The sequence below is a fragment of the Lagenorhynchus albirostris genome, chromosome 19 (assembly GCF_949774975.1).
Source record: "Lagenorhynchus albirostris chromosome 19, mLagAlb1.1, whole genome shotgun sequence".
In the NCBI taxonomy this organism is placed as follows: Eukaryota; Metazoa; Chordata; class Mammalia; order Artiodactyla; family Delphinidae; genus Lagenorhynchus; species Lagenorhynchus albirostris.
In genome coordinates, this window is record NC_083113.1 from 29768962 (window position 1) to 29796044 (window position 27083).

General features: G+C 34.7%; 1 protein-coding gene across 12 annotated transcripts in view; it reads left to right on the plus strand.

Moving 5' to 3' along the window:
- CHD9 (chromodomain helicase DNA binding protein 9) overlaps positions 1 to 27083 on the plus strand; it is a 194854-nt gene that overhangs the window by 119723 nt on the left and 48048 nt on the right. For all 12 annotated transcript variants that reach the window (XM_060132648.1, XM_060132647.1, XM_060132651.1 and 9 more), the window contains 7 exons: positions 207 to 417; positions 2073 to 2268; positions 3536 to 3703; positions 4396 to 4575; positions 18691 to 18801; positions 23308 to 23504; positions 23963 to 24162. In XM_060132648.1, coding sequence (XP_059988631.1) covers positions 207 to 417; positions 2073 to 2268; positions 3536 to 3703; positions 4396 to 4575; positions 18691 to 18801; positions 23308 to 23504; positions 23963 to 24162 — 1263 coding nt within the window. The remainder of the gene's footprint in view (positions 1 to 206; positions 418 to 2072; positions 2269 to 3535; positions 3704 to 4395; positions 4576 to 18690; positions 18802 to 23307; positions 23505 to 23962; positions 24163 to 27083) is intronic.

Here is a 27083-nt window from a genome sequence, read left to right on the forward strand (position 1 = left end):
ATGCTTAAGACACTGTCCATATCCTCAATTACAGGCTGGTGTTGGTGGGGATTTAGCCACAAACATAAATAATTCTAATAAAAGCAGTGTACCTACCATTAGAAAATTTTAATGTTACAGAAGCACAGAGGAGCACTATTTAAAAAGAAAGTAGTTGGGAGTCATCTGCATTTGTGCACTGATGCTGTCTTATATTTCTTTGACAGGTGCTGAGGAGAAAATACTTGGAGAATTTAGAGATACATATAATCCAGCTGCTTCTGATTTTCATCTTCAAGCAATGATCCAGTCTGCTGGTAAATTGGTCCTTATTGATAAATTGCTTCCTAAAATGAAAGCAGGAGGTCATAAAGTGCTCATCTTCTCTCAGATGGTACGCTGCCTTGATATCCTGGAGGACTATCTTATACATAAAAGGTAAGGCATATAATTCACCACTGAATTATGCTAAGTATATGTTGTTAAGTTTATTACAGCACTGTACTGTAACCCAACTTTAGTCACATCTTCCTCTTTATCTAGGTAAGAATCCATTTAAATCTCTGCATAAAGATTGTTTAAGATTATGTGTCAGGTGTTTTCCTAACCTATATATGTTGCAATAGTAAACAGGGCTAAGGAAACTGATTAAGAAAATTTTGCAAATTGACAGGTATTTGTTGACCTACAAATAGGTTTTTTAGTATACATTTTATTTGATTTTTTTAGCCTTGTAGTAGCAACATTTTAAATGGATTTATAACTATCTTCAAAATTAAAATGATTCAAGATCCTTTTCAGATCTTTTTCATTGTTAAAATTAGAACCTGAACTTGCTGCACTTTAACTTATTGTACACTATATAATACTTGCTCATGTTTTAATTTTTTCTGATGTGTTTAATGTAGGTTTTTTGTTTTGGTTTGGTTTTTTGGTGCATGACAGTAAGATAGTCTTAAATAATGTCTAATCGGTATTTGGATAAATAGAATATTTATCATAAGATATTTATCAGAGCACTTTGTGGGCCAATTAGAAATCAGCACATTAATGCAAGAGAGAATCTGAAGATTCAGCTGTAATTGTAGTTTACTATATTTTGATCCTTATTAATAAGTAAAAGATCTGTCTATACTACTTTATATTATCAGAGATTTTGTAGTTCATTTTTATTTTTCATTTTGTTTTTAGTTCTACTTTTAGTGTCAGTGTTCCTTTCATTTAGTCTTATTCCAAAATGTGTATTATTCTCAGTTTTATACCACGTAAGTAGATTAAATTGCAGTATTCCTAAAATAGCCATTCTTGCATTTTCTTGATGTCTTTACACGAAGAACTTTGTAAGCTAAAGATAAATTTGACTTATGAATTTCATGGAAAACCTCAAATTTCTTCAATGTCAAAAGTAATGTCAAAAGTAACATTATTAGAAGTCACACCCCTGTTTCACAGGTACTAGAGATAACAGTGGAGCTGCTGCTGAGACTAGTAAATTATAGGTGGAAAGAAGTGTCTTGAACCAGTGTCTTGAAGAGGTGTGGCAAGTGTCATGTGTATTCCTCTTCTAGTTCCTAAATTTTTATGTATTTTATTTTTATTGATGTTAAATGAGGAAGAATACAAGAAGTTAAAATTCAATTGCTTGGCAGTGATGACTATAAAGGATTAGCATTATAGTTTGCCCTTAATAAATTATAGTTTACAAGCAAGTGTATCAGTTGAGAGAATAGTATATCAGTTGAGAGAAATGTTTTTAAGCTTCTTATATCGAGTTTTATGAAAGTCTTTACTTCTTGCCAAAAAAAAAAATCATTTGTTACAATGAGATCAATAAAGTATATTAATTATAAAGGTATTTTACCTATACATCCAGGAATGCAGAGATTTTGTAACTTTGTGTTACTTTGTGTTTCTTACTTAGCACCAACACTGAGAAGAATAAAACCATAGAAACTAGTTGGGGTAATATCACTTCTTAATTTTGTAGAAAACATAATGTTGCTGGAAAACAGATATATGTCTGTCACATTTGATAGAATGCCTTCATTTTCATTATACTCATCTATCTAAATTTATTGCATTTCATTTGATAGATATTTATATGAGCGAATTGATGGAAGAGTCAGAGGGAATCTTCGACAAGCTGCTATAGATCGATTTAGTAAACCTGATTCAGATCGATTTGTCTTTCTTCTGTGTACCCGAGCTGGTGGTTTGGGCATCAACTTAACTGCAGCCGATACATGTATAATTTTTGATTCTGATTGGAATCCTCAAAACGACCTTCAGGTAAACAGATTCCTTGGCTAAGAGAATTTTTTTTTTAATTCCCATAGCTATCTTTGATAATCCACCTGTTTTATTTTTATACGGACAAACTAACATGTATGTTTCCCTAAGAAATATCTACGCCAAATAAAATAGGTGAAATTATTTTTATTTTAATTTAATGACAATAAAATAAAAAATACTTGTTTAGGTTATGTATCATACTTCTAAAAAAGGTTTACCTACTCAAGTACAGTATTGTTCAAAGTATATCATGTAAATTTGAGAAAGGCCTACACTTTAAGAATAACTTACTTTACTTCCTTAAAAATAAGTACTTGCTTATCCTGATATCATCTTCTTAATCATTACATAATAGAGTATGCATGGAATTGAGACATATTGCCTTTTTATGAAATTCTGTAGAAAATTAATGTACACATATAAATTAAGACTACTTGAACTTCGTTGGAACATAGGAATATTAATTAGTGATTAGAGTGAGTCAAAGTTTACAGAAAATGTGTTTCTAGGAAGGATATGAGAAGAGAACAAAGTATTGGAGAAATTCTTCTTTTATTGTTCATGATAGTCTCAGTAGTACTGTAATTGATATTATTCTTGAGAATATACCTGGCTTAATAAAAGATAATGTTTTAACCTCTCATGTGTATAATCTAGTTCAAAATTTATCAGACAAATTTTAAGTTTAGGAACCCAAGATAAAATGTGAAGCTCTTATGTAATCTCTGATGTCTCTACTTCCAACATGTCTGCATATTAGATAATTAGTTCTTCCTTTGTTTAAATAAAATTTAGGCCTCCAGAGTTGTTCACCTTAGGTTTTTACTCCCCTCAGAATTACCCAGCTTAACTAAAATATATTGAAAAGATTGTTGATAATGTAGTAGAAAAAAAATTAGAAATTTAGGGTTAGATTTTAAGTTTAAAGCCAGAGGCTAAAAAAAGTCTGTTCACAGAGTTTATGTTCCCTGATGACACATTATGTCATTATGCTGATGACACCCTCTTTAAAAAATAGTATTTCTTCTTGGATTTATAGTCTCTGAAATATGTTTAAATTTTAATTTATTTCTGATTGTGGAATCATGTCTCATTTTAATAAGTTCTACCTTCATTTCCAGAGAAAGGTTATATGCAATTCAACAGCAAGAGTGTCTAAAAATTCTTGCACATACTTTTATATTCCATCAAGATAGTTTAATGCGTAATGCCTTTTGTGCTATTTTATAAATTAATTTAACCTATAATTTCTCATTTTTTATAGGCCCAAGCTCGTTGCCACAGAATCGGTCAGAATAAAGCAGTTAAAGTCTACCGACTAGTAACTCGTAACTCATATGAAAGAGAGATGTTTGACCGAGCCAGTCTGAAACTGGGTCTAGATAAGGCTGTATTACAGAGCATGAGTGGAAGAGAAAGTAATGTTGGTGGTGTATGTATATTTTCTTCTTCACCTAGAGTTTTTCTGTTTTTGTTTACATTTAGTTTAAACCTCAGATAGCATATTATTTAATTTTGATCCATACTAAGCAGTAGATAGATACTTTTATGTAAGGAGGAATGTCAGAGTAGAGCTACATTTAGTTAGTACTTTTGGAAACTGTTCTGTCTATATAATGTCAATGCTTGTAAATTCTAAGATTGTGTTTTCAAATAGAAATTCTTCCTTGCAGGACATTTGTATCATGGCACAGCAAAGTAGAATTTGTGTTTTTCTGCATTTTTTCTATAAACAGTTTTTCAAATTGTTTTTTTAGGGCCAAACTATTAACGTTGGCTTTCTCTTGCTATAAATGATGTTTTTGGCATTTTTTCCCCTCAAAATCTTATTTATATCTTGTGCTTATAACAACTCTCGAATCCTAGTACTAAAAAGAACCTTGAGAGGTTACCTGCCCCAGAGGTTTTGTTTTAACTGGAGTTACTTTAGGCAAATGGCAAATCGTACTTTAAAGATAGTAAAGAGTCAACAACCTCAATATATTCTTTTAGAGAATTCTCTCAGGTACATCCCAAGCCCCAAATGCAATTTAAACATGACTTCTGTGTTCTTTAACTTTCTTTAGGGATACTTTCTCATTTTATGAACTTGAAAAAACTATTACCAAAATTTTGTCTCTTTAGATTCAACAGCTTTCCAAAAAGGAAATAGAAGATCTGCTTCGAAGAGGTGCTTATGGTGCCATTATGGAAGAAGAAGATGAAGGCTCTAAATTCTGTGAAGAAGATATTGATCAGATTTTACTACGTCGTACAAAAACCATTACAATTGAATCAGAAGGACGTGGGTCAACATTTGCCAAGGTAACAGTGAGTGATATTTTATAAAAAAAAAAACCAAAAAAAACCCTGTAATGTTCTCTCGTAAAAAAAATTTAACTGTCTCTTACTCTACTAATTATTTGAGGAGCATCTACTTAATGTTTAAATAAACTGAATTACTCAAAAGAAGTAGGTAATATATTCTTTTCCTTCATTTATTTCTGATCTCTCACATCAAATTTCACATGTACTCTTCTGATGCTAGTGAAATGGAGTAGGAGTAATAACTAGAAATGGTTCTAAGTATTAATCAGAGTAGAACATTTGAAGTCAAATTTAGAAATCAAAGAACATATATGCCAGACTTCCCTGGGGGTGCAGTGGTTAAGAATCTGCCTGCCAATGCAAGTGACATGGGTTTGAGCCCTGTCTCGGGAAGATCCCACATGCTGTGGAGGAACTAAGCCCGTTGCACCACAACTACTGAGCCCACGTGCCACAACTACTGAAGCCCATGTGCCTAGAGTCTGTGCCCCACAACAAGAGAAGCCACAGCAATGAGAAGCCCGTGCGCCACAACAAAGAGTAGCCCCCGCTCAGCACAACTAGAGAAAGCCGAGGCACAGCAACAAAGACCCAACACAGTCAAAAATAAATAAATAAATAAATAAATATTTTAAAAAAGAACATATATGCCAAAGTCAGAGCAAAATATAAGTAATATAATGTAGGAGGTTAAATCATCTTACATTAACTTATAATAATTTAAAGTACTTCAAGGAAAGTATTTCTAATCTAATTTTAAATATTTAAATCAAGTTTGGGGAGGATAAAATGAAATTTTTGTCTTGAAAAGAAATATTAATAATTGTATCACCCCTATTTGGGGAAAACATTTTAAAAGTTGACTAACTGCCTGTATGTTCTTCCCCCCAACCCCCAATAGAGACATGGTAAACCTATATCTTGCATTCATCTGAAGAGTTTTTTTATTGCAGTATTCTGTCCCACCTGCACTGATTCATACAGGTTTTCTCCTTTCCACTTTACTTCCTTTCTACATTTTCTTCATTCATCCCCTCTCCACTTCCAACCCAGAAGTCTTTCTTCATCTTTATGGAGAGCACTGTAGTATAGAGCAGGTAGTCCAGGTGCTACACCAAAAGTAATGATACCAATCTTAATATGAAATTTTTTTCTCGCATTCATTCAGGAAAGTAATGTAATCTTGTGTTAGGTACTTTACTAAGTGTTGGGAACACTGAAATGAAAGGATTCTAGTCGCTGAAAAAAGTAAAGAAAGTATTAATTCTGCGTAAAATGGGAGGACAGCAAATCAAGAAAGCCTTTTCAGAGAAGATAACATTTGAGCTGAGTCTTGAAGGAAGTTTGAATTTCGTTGTGTTACAAAAAGAGAAAGCCACATAAATGAATTATATGTTACTAACCTACAAGGAAGATTTCAAGAACTATGGTGTAGGCATGTATGGATGCACAGTGTAAATTAAATGGAGATGAATATGAAGGTTAGGGAGGTTGGGCCCAAATTGTGAAGGGCTCAAAAAATTCCATTGTGAGGAATTTGAACTTGATCCTGAGGCAATTAAAAAGCTCTGAAATCCCTTCAAGCAGAAAATGGGCATAATGTGTTCTGGTTTAGAAATTTAACTCTAGCAGCAGTGTAGAGAGTGAGATTGAAATGAGAAAGACTAGAGGCATAGAGACCAGATAAGAGGCTTCTATAGGCTGTGACGATAGGCAAACCAGGGCACTGGAGACCCACTTGAATTAACAGGAATTGATGACCAGTTAGAAATTTGTGAAAGGAGGAGTCAAAAATAACTTGAAGATAGATTTCTGGCCCAAGTAGCTAGGAGGGTCATGGTGTCATTAAGTAAGATAGAGAATTGAGGAGAAGGAAGTTTATATGGAGAAAATAAAATATTGGAGCTGTTATATTTGTGGCATTTACAGGGCATCCAAGTGGAGATGTCCAGGAGAGTTGGCTAGATATAGATTTGGGAGTTAATAAAGAAAAAAGCAGAAGAAAGTAGTATTGTGGAAACAAAAGGAATACTGCAGAAGTAAAGTATAAGGTTGAGAACTAAAACTAGTCACGATTGGATAGATACACCCTGGCTCTATCTTCTTTCCTGAGAAATCTTGTTTCCTTTGGATTCCTTGGTCTTACTCAAGTTGTCAACACACTGTGTACAGATACTTTTCCCCTCATGCCTGAAATTATCCGAAATTTAATTTAACCAAAAGGTATTAGTCACAGAAATCACCTTTGTTGATTAGGCCAAGTATAGGGATAGTCTCCTTAAAGTTTTTTTTTTTTAATTAATGAAGGCATATCCTCATTTACAATGTTAATGATAATAATCATGGAAAGTCAGAACTTCAGGGTTTGAATTCTGACTCATGAGCTTAGTGACCTTGGACAGTTAACTTAACCTTTATGAGTCTTTCTTGTCCTGAAAAAGGAGAGCATGATAATCATGCTTGACCTTTCCTACTTTACTATAAAGTGCTATGTGAGTATTATTTTACTCAGGTATGCTCTAATCATAATCAGCTATACTCTAAGAATTTGAATACTTAAGCACTTAAGTATCTATTTTAAACCCTCAGACCAGGGAGTAATTGTTGCATTTGAAAAGAGAGCTTACTGAAAAGGTACCGCAGTAGCTGAAGAGGTACCACGTAAACCTGTACTTGTATTATAATTTTTTCATTTCCATAATTGTGTGGGAATGCCACTACATGGTGGGCATTTGGCATAGTGGAATATGGCACTACTATATAGTAGCACCAAAGGAATAAAGTTGATACTATTTTTTGCTTTTCCTTGGAATGTCCAGAAACTTCAGCTGAGCAGTTATTTTCAGTGGTTTTGGTAAATGTCATTCCAATCCATGTTTCTACGTATTATCAAAGAGTTTTTGATAAGAAGCTACATTTATGGAGTAGGGTGCATAATAAGACTAATTAGAATTAATAAATATATCCATCGATTAACTCATTATTGGTAACCTCATTTACAAGTGGTTGTATCACGTAAATCTTGTTTTGAGAGATTTTCATAAGGGCAGTTAGGTGGATCCTAGAAACAGAAAAGTTTCTGGTCTGATGTTAAATTTGGTGTAGAACAAAAGGCTTTGAGTTGCTTAATTTACAAAAAGAAAACAAAGTGGTCTAAATGAAGCTTCAGTTGGATTGCTTACTTATAAGGGCCCTTCTTTGGTGCCTAAGATCTTCTGCTACTTTCCGATATAGGAAGATAGACTTCACCATTTAAAATTTCCCTTGCAAATAATAAAGGAATTTAATGATTAAACGAATACATTTTAAGAAAAATATTTTGAGGGGAACTGGGATATTAAGATTTAACATTTGAAAGTAGGCAGTAAACCAGTACTTGATGGACTTCTACAACAGGCATTTCATTTCTGTAGGCATTAATCCATCGTTAGAAACCTTGAGAGGGACTTCCCTGGAGGTCCAGTGGTTAAGACTCCGTGCTTCCACTGCAGAGGGAACTAGGATCCCACATGCCGTGCAGCGCGACCCCCCCAAAAAAAGAACTTTGAGAATTTTATATGTCATCTTGAAAGTAGGTTATATGTCAGTTAACAAGAGCATCTGGAATTATCTACAAATATTAAAAATTTTTAAGATTGAAAAATGAATTTATCATTTTTCTTATAATGAATATATATTTTAAAAGCCATTTAATTGTGAAGTATAGTTTCTTCTGCGCAAGTTATTTTAATTATCAACAGTTATAAGGTAGCAGCACAAAATTGATTCTCTACTGTAACATAGAACATTTTTTTAAGGTAAGCAACCATAAAGTAGTATGTTTCAAAAATCTAATTATTTCCTTTTAGTGACTTTTCATATTTAATGGCTTCTCAAGAGGCATATATCAATGAAACTGTAGGACAAAATAAAACCCTGTGAACTTCAGTGAACTTTTCATTGTTCCTGAGAATTCATGAGCTTCTATTAATGAAGATTTGAAAATGTGGATATTGTTTGTCCTCAATTAGGAGAAATTCATTTCTGAATTAACAAAATGAAGTCCCCTCTTAGATTTGGAATTACTTGGGTATAGTTAAGATGTCTGTTACTCATATTGATACCATGTTGATGAATTGTCATCATATACTTTTATGCAGGTGATGATGGCTATCTACTTTTCATTTTATCAAACTAGTTAACCTTTACTCTTTTAAGTTGATGATGAGTTTTTAGAATTATGTGGTTTGTCATTAAGAGGTATCTCACTGTATTATTTTCTGTTGCTACTGTAACAAATTACCACAAATTTAGTGGCTTAAAACAACACAAATTTATTCTTTTATAGTTCTGGGTGCCAGAACTCCAAAATGAGTCTTACAGGGCTAAAATTAAGATGTCAGCAGGGCTGATTTCTTCTGGAAGCTTTAGGAGAGGATCAGTTTCTAATGTCTTCCAGCTTTTAAGAGTGCCTGCATTTCTTGCTTGTGACCACATTATTCCAGTCTCAGCTTCTGCTGTCACACAGGCTTTTCCTCTTCTGTAGTGAAATCTCCTCTTCTTTCCTCTTGCATTCAGGACAGCTGTGATTGAATTTAGGGCCTGCCTTGATAATATAGGCTAATCTCCCCATTTCAGGATCCCTAACTTAGGCACATCTGCCAAGGCTCTTTTGCCATATAAACTAACATTCACAAGGTTCCAGAAATTAAGACGTAAATATCTTTGCAAGCCATTATTCAGCCTACCACACTCATCATTTCAAAGAAATAAAAAATTGCTTTTTTTAGTAGTTTCATAATAATAAAGCTATAGTTTAGAACAAACAAAAAAACAGAATTTAAATTCATTTTGTTAAAGCATTTATTTCTGTGACTTGTTTCATAAATATGCCAGGAAAATGAATATTTTTAAACATTTATAATAGTTAAATACTTCCTATAAACAAGCATCTTACTAACCCAGTCTCAAAAGAATGATGGAATGAATGTATTTATTACTTGGTAAGCAATGTCATGAACAGACATTGCAAAGTTCAGCAAGAAGCATTTAGGATTTTAGTTTTTTTCCTACTCCTTTTTTATTTTATTTATTTATTTATTTTTGCCGTGCCGCATGGCATGTGGGATCTTAGTTCCCTGACCAGGGGTCGAACCCGCTCCCCCTGAAATGGAAGCACAGAGTCTTAAACACTGTATCACCAGGGAAGTCCTGTCCTACTAATTTTTTAGATGTTTTATAAACATTGAAACTACAAATATAGGCAGAATAGTATAATGAGACCTGTGTATTTATCACCCAGCTTCAACAATTATTTACTCATACTAAACTTTCATCACCACCCTACCCATCTTTCATATTATTTTACTTTTTATTTTTTAAAATTTATTTTATTGAAGTATAGTTGGTTTACAATGTTGTGTTAATTTCTGCTGTACAGTAATGTAATTCACTTATATATATATACATATATATATACACATACACACACATAACCTTCTCCATTTTGGTTTATTATGGGATATTGAATATACTTCCCTGTGCTATACAGTAGAACCTTGCTGTTTATCCATTCTATATATAATAGTTTGCATGTCATATTAATTTAAAGCAAGCCCCAGGCACAGTATCACAACTTCTATAAATGTTCCCATCTGTACCTCTAAAGATAAAGATTTCTTTAACACAACCACGATACTATTAATCACGTTTTAACATAAAATTAACACTAATTCCTTTTTTTTCTTTTTTTTGGCTGCAACAGGCGGCTTCTGGGATCATAGTTCCCTGACCAGGGATTGAACCCACGCCCTTGGCAGTGAGAGCACAGAGTCCTAACCACAGGACCGCCAGGGAATTCCCAACACTAATTCCTGATATCATCAATTTCCCAGTGTTAAAACTTTCAGTTATCTTGAATGTCATAAATGGCTTCTTTGCTTGTAATAGTTTTATTACCTTTCCTATGTGTAATTTTCTGCATTTTAAAGTTCCATCAAAATGGGTTCTTTTTTTTTTTTAACATCTTTATTGGAGTATAATTGCTTTACAATGGTGTGTTAGTTTCTGCTTTATAAAAAGTGAAACAGTTATACATATACATATGTTCCCATATCTCTTCCCTCTTGCGTCTCCCTCCCTCCCACCCTCCCTATCCCACCCCTCTGGGTGGTCACAAAGCACCAAGCTGATCTCCCTGTGCTATGCGGCTGCTTCCCACTAGCTATCTATTTTACGTTTGGTAGTTTAAATATGTCCGTGCCACTCTCTCGCTTTGTCACAGCTTACCCTTCCCCCTCCCCATATCCTCAAGTCCATTCTCTAGTAGGTCTGTGTCTTTATTCCTGTCTTACCCCTAGGTTCTTCATGACTTTTTTTTTTTCTTAAATTCCATATGTATATGTTAGCATACGGTATTTGTCTTTCTCTTTCTGACTGACTTCACTCTGTATGACGGACTCTAGGTCCATCCACCTCATTACAAATAGCTCAATCTCGTTTCTTTTTATGGCTGAGTAATATTCCATTGTATATATGTGCCCCATCTTCTTTATCCATTCATCCGATGATGGACACTTAGGTAGTTTCCATCTCCGGGCTTTTGTAAATAGAGCTGCAGTGAACATTTTGGTACATGACTCTTTTTGAATTTTGGTTTTCTCAGGGTATATGCCCAGTAGTGGGATTGCTGGGTCATATGGTAGTTCTATTTGTAGTTTTTTAAGGAACCTCCTTAGTGGCTGTACCAATTCACATTCCCACCAGCAGTGCAAGAGTGTTCCCTTTTCTCCACACCCTCTCCAGCATTTACTGTTTCTAGATTTTTTGATGATGGCCGTTCTGACAGGTGTGAGATGATATTTCATTGTAGTTTTGACTTGCATTTCTCTAATGATTAATGATGTTGAGCATTCTTTCATGTGTTTGTTGGCAGTCTGTATCTCTTCTTTGGAGAAATGTCTATTTAGGTCTTCTGCCCATTTTTGGATTGGGTTGTTTGTTTTTCTGATATTGAGCTGCATGAGCTGCTTATCAATTTTGGAGATTAATCCTTTGTCAGTTGCTTCATTTGCAAATATTTTCTCCCATTCTGAGGGTTGTCTTTTGGTCTTGTTTATGGTTTCCTTTGCTGTGGAAAAGCTTTGAAGTTTCATTAGGTCCCATTTGTTTATTTTTGTTTTTATTTCCATTTCTCTAGGAGGTGGGTCAAAAGGATCTTGCTGTGATTTATGTCATAGAGTGTTCTGCCTGTGTTTTCCTCTAAGAGTTTGATAGTTTTTGGCCTTACATTTAGATCTTTAATCCATTTTGAGCTTATTTTTGTGTATGGTGTTAGGGAGTAGTCTAATCTCATACTTTTACATGTACCTGTCCAGTTTTCCCAGAACCACTTATTGAAGAGGCTGTCCTTTCTCCACTGTACATTCTTGCCTCCTTTATCAAAGATAAGGTGACCATATGTGTGTGGCTTTATCTCTGGGCTTTCTCTCCTGTTCCATTGATCTATCTTTCTGTTTTGGTGCCAGTACCATACTGTTTTGATTACTGTAGCTTTGTAGTATAGTCTGAAGTCAGGGAGCCTGATTCCTCCAGCTCCGTTTTTCATTCTCAAGATTGCTTTGGCTATTCGGGGTCTTTTGTGTTTCCATACAAATTGTGAAATTTTCTGTTCTAGTTCTGTGAAAAATGCGAGTGGTAGTTTGATAGGGATTTCATTGAATCTGTATTTGCTTTGTGTAGTAGAGTCATTTTCACAATGTTGATTCTTCCGATCCAAGAACATGGTATATCTCTCCATCTATTTGTATCATTAATTTCTTTCATCAGTGTCTTATAATTTTCTGCATACAGGTCTTTTGTCTCCTTAGGTAGGTTTATTCCTAGATATTTTATTCTTTTTGTTGCAATGGTAAATGGGAGTGTTTTCTTGATTTCACTTTCAGATTTTTCATCATTAGTGTATATGAATGCCAGAGATTTCTGTGCATTAATTTTGTATCCTGCTACTTTACCAAATTCATTGATTAGCTCTAGTAGTTTTCTGGTAGCATCTTTAGGATTCTCTATGTATAGTATCATGTCATCTGCAAACAGTGACAGCTTTACTTCTTCTTTTCTGATTTCGATTCCTTTTATTTCCTTTTCTTCTCTGATCACTGTGGCTAAAACTTCCAAAACTGTGTTGAATAAGAGTGGTGAGAGTGGGCAGCCTTGTCTTGTTCCTGATCTTAGTGGAAATGCTTTCTCTTTTTCACCATTGAGGACGATGTTGGCTGTGGGTTTGTCACATATGGCCTTTATTATGTTGAGGAAAGTTCCCTCTATGCCTACTTTCTGCAGGGTTTGTATCATAAATGGGTGTTGAATTTTGTCGAAAGCTTTCGCTGCATCTTCTGAGATGATCATATGGTTTTTCTCCTTCAGTTTGTTAATATGGTGTATCATGTTGATTGATTTGCATATATTGAAGACTCCTTGTATTCCTGGGATAAACCCCACTTGATCATGGTGTATCATCCTTTTAATGTGCTATTGTATTCTGTTTGCTAGTATTATGTTGAGGATTTTTGCATCTATGTTCATCAGTGATATTGGCCTGTAGTTTTCTTTCTTTGTGACATCCTTGTCTGGTTTTGGTATCAGGGGGATGGTGGCCTCGTAGAATGAGTTTGGGAGTGTTCCTCCCTCTGCTATGTTTTGGAAGAGTTTGAGAAGGATAGGTGTTAGCTATTCTCTAAATGTTTGGTAGAATTCGCCTGTGAAGCCTGGGTCCTGGGCTTTTGTTTGTTGGAAGATTTTTAATCACAGTTTCAATTTCAGTGCTTGTGATTGGTGTTTTCCTATTTTCTATTTCTTCCTGATTCAGTCTTGGCAGGTTGTGCATTTCTAAGAATTTGTCAGTTTCCTTCAGGTGGTTCATTTTATTGGCATAGAGTTGCTTGTAGTAATCTCTCCTGATCTTTTGTGTTTCTGCAGTGTCAGTTGTTACTTCTTTTTCATTTCTAATTCTATTGATTTGAGTCTTCTCCCTTTCTTTCTTGATGAGTCTGGCTAATGGTTTATCAATTTTGTTTATCTTCTCAAAGAACCAGCTTTTAGTTTTATTGATCTTTGCTATCGTTTCCTTCATTTCTTTTTCATTTATTTCTGATCTGATCTTTATGATTTCTTTCCTTCTGCTATCTTTGGGGTTTTTTGTTCTTCTTTGTCTAATTGCTTTAGGTGCAAGTTTAGGTTGTTTATTCGAGATGTTTCCTGTTTCTTAAGCTAGGATTGTATTGCTGTAAACTTCCCTCTTAGAACTGATTTTGCTGCATCCCATAGGTTTTGGGTCGTCGTGTTTTCATTGTCATTTGTTTCTAGGTATTTTTTTATTTCCTCTTTGATTTCTTCAGTGATCTCTTGATTATTTAGTAGTGTGTTGTTTAGCCTCTATGGGTTTGTGTTTTTTTACAGTTTTTTTCCTGTAATTTATATCTAGTCTTATAGCGTTGTGGTCGGAATAGATACTTGATATGATTTCAGTTTTCTTAAATTTACCAAGGCTTGATTTGTGACCCAAGATATGATCCATCCTGGAAAATGTTCCATGAGCACTTGAGAAGATAATGTATTCTGTTGTTTTTGGATGGAGTGGCCTCTAATTATCATTTACGTCCATCTTGTTTAATGTATCATTTAAAGCTTGTGTTTCCTTCTTTTCAGTTTGGATGATCTGTCCATTGGTGAAAGTGGGGTGTTAAAGGTCCCCTACTATTATTGTGTTGCTGTCAATTTCCCCTTTTATGGCTGTTAACATTTGCCTTATGTACTGAGGTACTCCTGTATTGGGTACATAAATATTTACAATTGTTATATCTTCTTGGATTGATCCCTTGATCATTATGTAGTGTCCTTCTTTTCTCTTGTAATAGTCTTTATTTTAAATTCTGTTTTGTCTGGTAAGAGAATTACTACTCCGGCTTTCTTTTGATTTCCATTTGCATGGAATATCTTTTTCCATCGCCTCACTTTCAGTCTGTATGTGTCCCTAGGTCTTAGGTGGGTCTCTTGTATATGGCATATATACGGGTCTTGTTTTCGTATCCATTTAGCCAGTCTGTGTCTTTTGGTTGGAGCACTTAATCCATATACATTTAAGGAAATTATCGATATTTATGTTCCTATTACCATTTTCTTAATTGTTTGGGGTTTATTATTGTAGATCTTTTCCTCCTTCTTTGTTTTCCTGCCTAGAGAAGTTCCTTTAGCATTTGTTTTAAAGCTGGTTTCGTGGTGCTGAATTCTTGCTTGTCTGTAAAGGTTTTAATTTCTCCATTGAATCTGAATGAGATCCTTGCTGGGTAGAGTAATCTTAGTTGTAGGTTTTTCCCTTTCATCACTTTAAATATGTCCTGCCACGCCCTTCTGGCTTGCAGAGTTTCTGCTGAAAGATAAGCTGTTAACCTTATGGGGATTCCATTGTATGTATGTTATTTATTGCTTTTCACTTGCTGCTTTTAATATTTTTTCTTTGTATTTAATTTTTGATAGTTTGGTTAATATGTGTCTTGGCATGTTTCTCCTTGTCTTTATCCCGTATGGGACTCTGTGCTTCCTGGACTTGATTGACTATTGCTTTTCCCATGTTAGGGAAGCTTTCAACTATAATCTCTTCAAATATTTTCTCAGTCCCTTTTTCTCTTCTTCTCCTAGGACCCCTATAATTCGAGTGTTGGTGTGTTTAATGTTGTCCCAGAGGTCTCTGAGACTGTCCTGAATTCTTTTCACTCTTTTTCCTTTTTTCTGCTCTGTGGTAGTTATTTACACTATTTTATCTTCCCGGTCACTTATCTGTTCTTCTGCTGCAGTTATTCTGCTCTTGATTCCTTGTAGAGAATTTTAAATTTCATTTATTGTGTTGGTCATCATTGTTTGCTCTTTAGTTTTTCTAGGTCCTTGTTAAACGTTTCTCATATTTTCTCCATTCTATTTCTAAGACGTTGGATCATCTTTACTATCATTACTCTGAATTCTTTTTCAGGTAGACTGCCTATTTCCTCCTCATTTGTTTGGTCTGGTGAGTTTTTACTTTGCTTCTTCTTCTGCTGTTTATTTCTCTGTCTTCTCATTTTGCCTAACTTACTGCATTTGGGGTCTCCTTTTCACAGGCTGCAGGTTCATAGTTCCCGTTGTTTTTGGTATCTGCCCCCAGTGGGTAAGGTTGGTTCAGTGGGTTGTGTAGGTTTCCTGGTGGAGGGGACTGGTGCCTGTGTTCTGGTGGATGAGGCTGGATCTTGTCTTCCTGGTGGGCAGGACTGTGTCCAGTGCTGTGTTTTGGGGTGTCTGTGAGCTTATTATGATTTTAGGCAGCCTCTCTGCTGATGGGTGGGGTTGTTTTCCTGTCTTGCTAGTTGTTTGGCATGGGGTGTCCAGCACTTTACTTTGCTGGTCGTTGAGTGGAGCTGGGTGTTAGCGTTGAGATGGAGATCTCTGGGAGAGCTCTCCCCAATTGATATTACGTGGGGCCGAGAGGTCTCTGCTGGACCAGTGTCCTGAATTCAGCTCTCCCACCTCAGAGGCTCAGGCCTGACAGCCGCTTGGAGCACCAAGACCTTGTCAGCCACAAGGCTGGCGAAACTGGGCTATGAGTTGGGTGTCAGCCACTGCCTGTTGTAGCTCTGTCTCAGCTGTCTCCAAAGGTCACCCAGATACATTGGGTTATTCCACCATTCCTCAGAACTTGCACATGCCAGTCTGGGATTTGTGTATGTCCTCCTGATACTCTTCATTGAAATACCTTGCATTCATGGTGGTGAGAGATATGCTGATAGTGTTGGTTCTCTTCAGTTCAGAGACTGGAACAGTCTGAGCCTTCATGTGGCCAGGTTAGGAGCAGCTGGCCAACGGTCCCAAACTGATTACATGTCAGATTCCAAGACGGGTTTCTGCAGCGCCCGAGCAGTAGTCCCAAGCAGCCGCTCCGCTCAGCTGCAACACTCTGACTGGGGAATTTGGTGGGGCCCTCAAACAAGGATTTCTGCCAGCCCTATAGCCTGACTTCTCCACCCAGGCAAGGAGCTGAGGAGAGCATCTCCCGACTCCATCTCACCAGAGGAGTGGACACCTGGAAGCTCCTTCCATTTATCCCTATAGAAGTTTAGCATGCATCTTTCAAGCCCTTTTGTTAAAGCATTATATATCTTCTCTGTGTATTTCATTTTTATAAAGCACTTTGATAAATTTTCTTTGAAGCAGCGTATCTATTTTTAGGAACTTAAGTTGCAAATAATGGTTATTTATGAATCACAGTGTTGAACTGTAATGTCTAAAATTAGGTCCAATGAAAAGATTTTATAATTTCTGCAACATTTAAGAAAATAAATCATTTATATTTTCTTTTATTCCTCTGTAATTTCTTAAGTTTTTACAATGCTTATGCAGTATTTTTTTTGTAAGGAAAAGAGTTTTCAAAATAAAGTTAGGCAGGGGGCTTCCCTGGTGGCGCAGTGGTTCAGAGTCCGCCTGCCGAAGTGGGGGACGCGGGTACGTGCCCCGGTCCGGGAGGATCCCACGTGCTGCGGAGTGGCTGGGCCCGTGAGCCATGGCCGCTGAGCCTGCGTGTCCGGAGCCTGTGCTCCGCAATGGGAGAGGCCACAACAGTGAGAGGCCCGCATACCGCAAAAAAATAAATAAAGATAGGCAATGACTCATTTTTCTGTATTTCTTATATTCTGTATTGCATTTTTTTAGGAGACATATCTATGTAAAAATGGGATGGAAATAAAGTAGGAGAATACCAGAAAATGAACTGTCTAGGGCAAATAGGTTTGAAATTCTTCTTGTAACCTAATTTCTTAATATTCATTTTTTTTAAAATTAAATTATTTGTTTTAGCTACACTGGATCTTTATTGTAGCACACAGGCTCTCTAGTTGTGGCACACGGGCTTGTGACGTGAGGGCTCTAAAGCATGCGGGTTCAGTACTCGTAGTAAACGAGCTTAGTTGCGTTATGTGGGATCTTAGTTGCCCCACAATAGATTGAACCCAGGCCCCCTGCGTTGGGAGTGCGGAGGTGTAACCACTGTAACCACTGGGAAATCCCTATTCATGTAGTATTTCCTTTCTTTCTTTTTTTTTTTAACATCTTTATCAGAGTATAATTGCTTTACAATGGTATGTCAGTTTCTGCTTTATAACAAAGTGAATCAGCTATACATATACATATATCCCCATATCTCCTCCCTCTTGCATCTCCCTCCCACCCTCCCTATCCCACCCCTCTAGGTGCTCACAAAGCACTGAGTGATCTCTCTGTGCTATACAGCTGCTTCCCACTGGCTATTGATTTTACATTTGGGTAGTGTATATATGTCCATGCCACTCTCTCACTTCGTCCCAGCTTAGCCTCCCCCCAACCATGTCCTCAAGTCCATTCTCTACGTCTGCGTCTTTATTCCTGTCCTGCCCCTAGGTTCTTCAGAACCATTTTTTTTTTTAGATTCCATATATATGTGTCAGCATACGGTATTTGTTTTTCCCTTTCTGTCTTACTTCACTCCGTATGACAGACTCTGGGTCCATCCACCTCACTACAAATAACTCAATTTCATTTCTTTTTATAGCTGAGTAATATTCCATTGTATATATGTGCCACATCTTCTTTATTCACTTGTCGATGGACACTTAGGTTGCTTCCATGTGCTGGCTGTTGTAAATAGTGCTGCAGTGAACATTGTGATACATGACTCTTTTTGAATTACGATTTTCTCAGGGTATATGCCCAGTAGTGGGATTGCTGTGTTGTTGTATAGTATTTCTAAAATGCAGTATTGTATCCTGTATGGTTTTTTGACTAAAACGATTTGATCCCTGCTTACCCAAAGTTTAAAAGTCAAACAACAATAATAACTTCTTTAATTTTGCTCCTAAAACTCCAGCCTGTGTTGGTATTAAGCCTTTTGCCTTAAGCAGATGCTGTGCTATGTTTCAGACCATTGTAGTTTGAAACGTACTTTGAGTGCATGTGTGTATATGCTGAATTCAAATTCTATCCACACTAAATGTGAAGAGATAAGGTTTTAGATATACTTTGATAGATTTTTCCTCTACGTTTCAAAACATTTTGAAAAACTACCATTATGTATTTCAGGCAAGTTTTGTGGCATCTGGAAATCGAACAGATATTTCCTTAGATGATCCCAACTTCTGGCAAAAATGGGCGAAAAAGGCAGAAATAGATATAGATGCCATCAGTGGTAGAGTAAGTATTTATTTCCGTTTAAAAAATATTACCTGTGGGAATACTTTGGTAATATTATTATAATATTTTAAGGTGTTCCACTGTGTACTGACTGAAATAAATTAATCTGCATAAATAAATTGATACAGGGCTGTAGAATGATAACATTGAGTCAGGCACTGCTTCTGTTTAATTCTTCTGATATTTGTTTTGATAGGTTGTAATACGGTTAAAGTTTAATTTTGGAGGGTGTTTGTGTTCTTAAAATTATAATATGTTTTTTAATTTTTAAAATGTCTTAAAATAACGGATTACTTTTATTTCGCTTTTTAACCTTCTTTTTGTTATTTTGGTGTCAGATACCATTAATGATCTAGTCAAATACAAAAGGAGAAAAAAAAAGCAGTCAAGAAAGTGGCATCTTCAAAATCTGACAAAGAACTATAAAAAATTTAAGATCCAGTCCTACTTACGTACATAGATCTAGCTATGCTTAGTAAATATTATGAAATTTAAAAAATAAAGTGGCATTTTTAAACTGTTTCTTTTATAACATCCCTTGGAGTTAAGGAAGAAAGGGCCAAAAAGCTAGCACAGAATTCATGGAACTGATAATAACGTAACTGTTTACTTCAAAAGACATCTACCTGTCTGATAATTTATAGGAATCAATGTTTGTGAGCCTTACCTACTTCCAAAATAACTGCTAAATGATTAAAAGAAATTTATATTAAGCATTGATGCATGGGATCTATTTTAATAGATAACCTTATAAGATGTAAAACTTTACAATGAGGAATAATGCCACTGCCCAATAATAATTATTATTTAATATATTTTGGAAATATGTATAATTCTGTATGAAACATTATAAAAAAGTAAACTAGAAAGAGATATTTATTAAAATATTACTATTTTCATATTGACATGTTTATATGCCTTAAAAAGTCAATGGAATTTGCAAACCACTATAAATTAATAGATGAATTAGTGAATTAACTGATAGAAGATAAATATGCCATTTAGCCTTCTTAAATATCAGTACTAACAGCAGTAGAAAAATATATGGAAGAGGAAGTCTACTTCGTAGTAGAAAAAAAGATTTAGAACACTTAGGGGAATACCTACTGGACGTATATGATTTCAGTAAAGTAAATTACCAAACTTAATTGTGAGATTTGTCAATTGGGAAGAAAAACTACATATTTTAAACATTTGTAGGTTGAGTTAATAAACATAGAAATGCAGCCCCAATCAAAATGTTAAGAATTTGTTCATATAACCAGACAAAATCTAAAATTACCCTGGAAGAATAAATACTCAACAATATTAAATCCACTTTTAGGAATCTGTCTTACAGCAATAATCACACATGTACAATGATAATGTAGTATAGTGATGTACATCGCAACATTTTTCATTTTAGAAAAAAATTAGAAACTAATTGGTACTTTTATACTGTCTAATGCAGTAAGTAAAAATAATCATGTAGATCCCTATGTACTCACATAGAGCTCTAAGACAAGACAGTTAACTTTAAAAAGAGAGAGGCCTTCCCTAGTGGCACAGTGGTTGAGAGTCCGCCTGCTGATGCAGGGGACATGGGTTCGTGCCCTGGTCCAGGAAGATCCCATATGCCGCGGGGCAGCTGGGCCCGTGAGCCATGGCCGCTGGGCCTGCGCATCCGGAGCCTGTGCTCCGCAACGGGAGAGGCCACAACAGTGAGAGGCCCGTGTACCACAATAAAAAAAAAAAAGAGAGAGAGAGAAATAGAACAATACTTACAGTGTGATGTTTGTTTATGATTTTTCAAAAGTATTATAATGGTAATACGCAGACACTCGTACATTTGTGCTGAATCCAACTAGAGCACACTGTGAGCCAAGTACCATTCTCACATTAGGGCTAAAATGAACCAGACAGATGAAGCACTGCTTAATAGAGCTTACAAATTCTGGTGGATAAGTAAACAAATATATAAGATAATTTCTGAGACTGAAGAAAATAAAATGGTAAGATGGTAGAGAATGCCTGGAGGAGTGTAGATAGCATTAGGAAAAGTGGTCAAGGGAGGTCACTCTGAGGGGACATCTGTGCTGAGACTTGAATGATGAGAACCAGCCAACAGTGTAAAGACATGAGAGAAAAGCTTTCAAGGTAGAGAGAATGGCAGTGAGCCATTGTTTGAAATAAGCTTACAGTGTTCCAGAAATAGAAATGGCATTGTGTCAGAATGGAGGGGGATAGTGAGAGTGGTGACAGGTTAGGTCAAAGATGATAGGTATGGCTCATTTCAATAGGGTCTTATAGATTATCCTAAGGAGTTATGGATTTTATAAATAAACTTATATAAGCATATAGTCATGTAATACTTTGCAGTTATGTTTTCTAATTTGTACTTCTCAAAAATTTTATAATTTTCTGACAAGAAGTACCATGAAGACAGATTGGCATTAACTTACTATATGTTAAAACATAAAAGCATATTAACATATTATAAAGGAACCATGATACTGAGAGAAATGTATACAGAGCAAAGAATAGAATAAGAACAGGAGAAGATCAAATTACAGGATATAAGTAAAGAAATAGCATTAGAGAAAAAGGGGTTATTTAATAATCATGATTAAAATTTGAGTTAGCATTGGGGAAGCATTTTAATAATATACTCTATGCCAAGTAAACTCCAATTTGTGATAAAAAATTTATTTTTGAAACAAAGCATGAAAAAATAGTAAAAATAGATTTCTATTTTATCAAATATTTGGTGGGAAAACATTCTAAATTAGAAACAAACCACAAAGGGAAATAATTGGCATATTCAAATATATGACTAAAAACTATGTAATGGAAAAATAAAATTGCAATCAGACTGGTGACTATTTGTAGCAGAAGTATATATGAAAGTTAATATTTTTATTATATAAAAGCTAATGTAAATTGATCATAAGTAGAAATAAATCAAAATCTTAAAAGATTATGGGCAAAAAACACTTGAAAATTTACTCAAGAGAAAATACAATTATGGTTGTTTTTTTTTTAAGTTGGGACCAGGGAAAGGGACAACTCTTTCTTTTTTTTAATTAAGTAATTATTTTTTTTGAAGTAGGTTGATTTACGATGTTTTAGTCTCAGGTGTACAACAAAGTGTTATAAATACATAATTTTTTTTCAGATTCTTTTAAGCTTATTACAAAATACTGAGTATAGTTCCCTGTGTTATACAGTAGGTCCTTGTCAACTCTTTCTTATATAGAAGGTGCCAATTAATAAATGTAGAAGGAATAAGAGAAATAGAAAATCTCAATCCACCTCATTGATGAATTCTAAAATTAGTGTGTAAAATATAAGGAGAAACAGAATTTTTATATATCTTCAAAGTATATCTTCCAAAATATTTATTAATTACAAAAGGAAAACTAGTAAGTTTACAGTGGAAAAACTTAATAGAGAAGGCTAATGTCACCAGTATTAAGACATATTAACATTATGTACCCCTTTAAGTTCAGTGCACTGTGGTCATACTACTGTGGGACAGCAGAACCTACATGGTCTGGTCCCTGCTTCCCCTCCTAGCGTTTACCCTCTCCTGCTCTAGGACTTGAACATAGAATACCTTTTCAGGTCCATTACTGTTTTCTTCACTTATAATGCCATCTCCTCCTTGGATGCCTAGCAAACTACTTCTCATTCTTGAAGATCTCTTTCTAGTATCACTACTTTGTAAATCTTTCTTTTATGGCACCCATCTTATAAAATATTGCATCCTGAATAGCATTTATTTGTTTACACATTAAACTGAGCCTCAAGACTGTGAATTTCTCATGAGCAGAAAGCTATCTTAGTCATAGCCCATAACATAGTACCTAACTTAGATAAATTGGTCAATAAAGATTAAAGTTTGTCAACTTACGTTGTTTTGAATGAATTAGACTTCATTGACCATAGTGAGGTTCATATACTTATTACTTTGCTTGTTGTAGATTAGTGTAAGTCTTTTGGAAAGCACTGAAACATGATTCTGGATCCATAAAATAATTATGCCCTTTGACCAATATTTCCATTTTTGGATATTTCACTTCCTTTGGACTTATCTTTAGGATAAACTTAGATTACAAAGATTTACTTTTTAGCATTATATATTTTAAAAATTTAAAACAATCTATTTGTATTAATTCAAATTGCATTATGAATTAATTAGGTAAAGAAAATTATGATGCATAAATTCAGTTTAAAATATAGTTTATAGTTGTTGTAGAAGCACAATACAGTAACTTTCATATTAATAAAGCCATATACCAAATTTTTTTATCCTATGATTGTAATATGAAATTATGACAAATGGTAATAAGGATTTTAAAGGAATAAAAAAATTTTATGTTGATTTGGTAGGTCAGTGGAATTGTTAGTAATTTGTTCTGGTTTTATAAAATTATTGTTTGTACAGTTTGAAAGGTAAAAATGTAAAATATTGTTATAAGCAAAATAATAAAAGGACCTTCAAGTAATAGCTGTTAAATTTTACAGAACAGCTTGGTTATTGACACTCCAAGAATTAGGAAGCAAACAAGACCCTTCAGTGCTACAAAAGATGAATTGGCTGAATTATCTGAAGCTGAAAGTGAAGGAGATGAAAAGCCCAAACTCCGGAGACCCTGTGAGCGTTCGAATGGCTATGGAAGAACTGAATGCTTTAGAGTAGAGAAAAATCTGCTAGTTTATGGGTAAAATATTATTTTTAATGTTTACTGTTAGTAGTCTGGTGTACAAATTTATGGGAAACATATACTATATTCTAATATGCTTTTTATCTTGTTAGAATCAATAAAATGTATTTTTTAAGTACCATGAATTTATATATTTAACATATACTTAATAGCAATTGATGAGATATCTTTAAATTTTAATATTATAAATGTATTGCTAATATCAAACTCCTTGTTCTTAGATTTGCATATTCAGTAACACAAAATGGATAATGTTTTTATCCATTATTGAATGAAATATACTAGAAATTACTATACCATGACTGCAGTTTATTCTATGGGGGAAAAAACTTTAGTAGGTAAATTCTATCAGTGACAAAGTGTGTTTTTTGCAGGTTTCAGGCCTTTTATCCATGAGTTATGTTTTCTCTAGGATTTCACCCAATATTAATATAAATATACCTTTTTTTAACTAGGTGGGGCCGATGGAGAGAGATTCTGTCTCATGGCCGTTTTAAAAGGCAGCTAAATGAGCACGATGTGGAAATAATTTGCCGAGCCCTCTTAGCTTATTGCCTTGTTCACTACCGAGGAGATGAGAAAATTAAAGGCTTCATATGGGATCTCATTACTCCAACCGAAGATGGGCAGACACGAGAGCTACAAAATCATCTAGGTAAGAACATTCTTTTATTTCCTTTTTAAATTTAGTTTTAGTTATGTAAGTAGCACTTAACATAGTACCCTATAAAATATTGAAGCATTTCAGATAATAGTAAAGAACCCTTAAGCTTCACTCTTAATTCAAGTTCCATGTTGGAAAGGACTAGTGTTATCAGTTTGGTTGGGTTTTATATACTGTTATCAAACATGTATTTGTTTACAAGTTGTTGACCCAATAGTATGTCTTAGAGGTCATCCCATCTGTATTCATGTAGATCTATTTTATTTTTTAAACTCCTGCTTAGTAGTCCATAGTATGGATATTTCTTAATTCATTTAGCATCTCCTTTGATGATGGGCATTTAGGATGTTTCCAATTTTAGATAATTGAAAAACAGGTTTTAGTGAAGATCCTTTTACGTTCCTCCTTGTGCACAGGAATAAATCTTCCACTAAAGTAAATATCAAGAAATGGAATTGTTGAGGTACAGCATATATACGTCCTTAGGACCTAAAATGTGGTCTGTGTGTTAACAGCATCAGCATCTCCCAGGAGCTTCTTAGAAATGCAGAATCTTAGACCTCAGACTTACTACATCAGAATCTACATTTTAACAAGTTCCTCAGCAATTAGTATGTATATTAAAATTTGGAACACTGTGGTATATACATTTAAAATTGTTATAACTGTTTTAATTTGCTGTCAAATGTGGCTGTGTCAATTTATAGTCCCATCAGAGATATATACAAGTAGCATTTGCTCCATAACCCTACGAACATTCTTTTTTGCATAAAATAATTGAATTTTCTATAAAGATAAAAAGATTACTGTGCCCTTAAATTGGTGTTACAATTTTATTCTATTTAATCAACAAATACCTGTTAAAGTGCCTGTTCTGCGCTTCTTGTGCAAAGTACTGGGAAGATGAGAAGGAACAACACAGACAAGATCCCTGAGCTCATGAACCTGGTCAGGCAGACAGACATAATAAGAAGGCAGATAAATTACCTAAATAATTATAGATTATGATGAGTACTGTGAAGTAAATAAACTAAGTACTGAGATTGAGAACAACAGAAAGTACCTAGTTTAGATTAGGGTGGTCACTGGAGGTCTATCTTAATAGGAGACAATGAAATTATTAATGTGAAGAGCTGATTTCTGGTAAAGATGGAAGATTCACACAAATATAATTTCACTCTTCCTTGAAACCCAACTTATATGTCAATAAAGGGAAAAAAATTCAAGGCATCAAGCTTTATAAATTGTACAGGTATAAATTTTAGTTTCTTTAACAAGTAAATAGTGGAAGGGGAGGAAAATGGGGAGGGTATCTATAAACCATTGGCTCACACCAGACATGATCTTGTGCCCCAATCTTGCTCCCACCCTGGGTTGTCACAGCTTTGAGCATGTTAATGGCATCTAGTTTGTAGAGGCCACAAGAGCACAGACTGCCCCTACAGTGAAAAACTGTGCAGCTCAAAATAGCAATAGTGCCAAGATTGAAAACCCTGCTATAACCTGAAAGATGTTTATGAGTCCTCAGCCAGTTGCAGTGTGTGGGCCTTATTTGGATCCTGATTGAAGCAAACAACCCAGGAGAAATTTGTCTATTATCTTTATTAGATAATTCTAAATTTGAATAGTAAATATTAAGTACGTGTTATTGCATTTCTTAGGGCTGATGATGATATTGTAGTTTTTTGTTTTGTTTTTAAGGAAGCCTTATATTTTACATATGTTAAAAGATACTCAGACATTTATTAATGAAGTGGTGGTTGTCTTCGATTTATTTCAAAATAGTGTTGGAGGTTGGGGAACAAACAGGATATAGATGAAGCCAAATTGGCTGTGAATTCATAATTAATGAAGTTGGATGATAGGATCTGTGATCCATCATATTATTCCATTTATTTTTGTATATGCTTAATTCTATAATTTTAAAATAAATAAGGATAAACCCTTAAAAGTAGAGAGAATGGAAAAGGAATTTTGGAACCTAGAAGAATTAGATTAGTGATGACTAACTTAACCAACCAGAGAGAGCTGAATCTTAGGTCAACAGTAGGAAAGGGCAACAACCAACTGATTTGCTTCATAGATTATCTAAAAGTTTCAGGAGTTTGTGACATCCGTGACCTCTGAAAGTGGATATAAAGGACAGGGGCTTTGATTAAAAGTTGTTTAAAAGGGGGATCAGATCCCTAAATACCCTTTTCAACTCCATGTATCCATGGCGAAGACTGACTGAATGTTTATTCTCTGGAGAAGATAAAATAGAGAATGTCTGCATTTCATTGGTATTTGCAACATGGAGCTACTAAATGGCTGTTAAATGAATATGTATACTGGACAGTGTCATACTCAAGGAAGAAAACTAAGGAATTGTCCTTGGTGAATTGACCAGACCAAAACCTAAAGATAATGACAGGAAAAAACCAGCTGGATTACCCTTCAAAGAGTCGACAGTCACCTCCACTCATTCAGCCTGTCTATCAACTTTTCTGTCATTCTTAAATATGAGCAAATAACCAAGGGTATCAGGCATCTGAGGAACGTCTCCAACATGAGAGAGAGACTAAAAACAAACCACTAAAATGAACTTGTAGGAAACAAAGACTGTGAAAGGAGAAGACAACTTTTTAAAAAATATCATTAATATCTGCAAAGATACTTCAGATATACTATGATTTTTAAAAAAGACGAAAGTACTGTAGAAACATTCAAGACACAGACCTCTTAAAAATTACAAATTAACATGTAAAAATTAACATGCAGTTACATGAAAAAGAAAATAGGATTAAATGATGAATCTGAGGAAATTATGGTAGGGAGAAATTTTTTTTTTTTGGAGAAATTTAAAAATATAAAACATCTCCATATTTTATTAGGAAAATTTCAATATGTGTATTTTTAAATATGCACTGTTT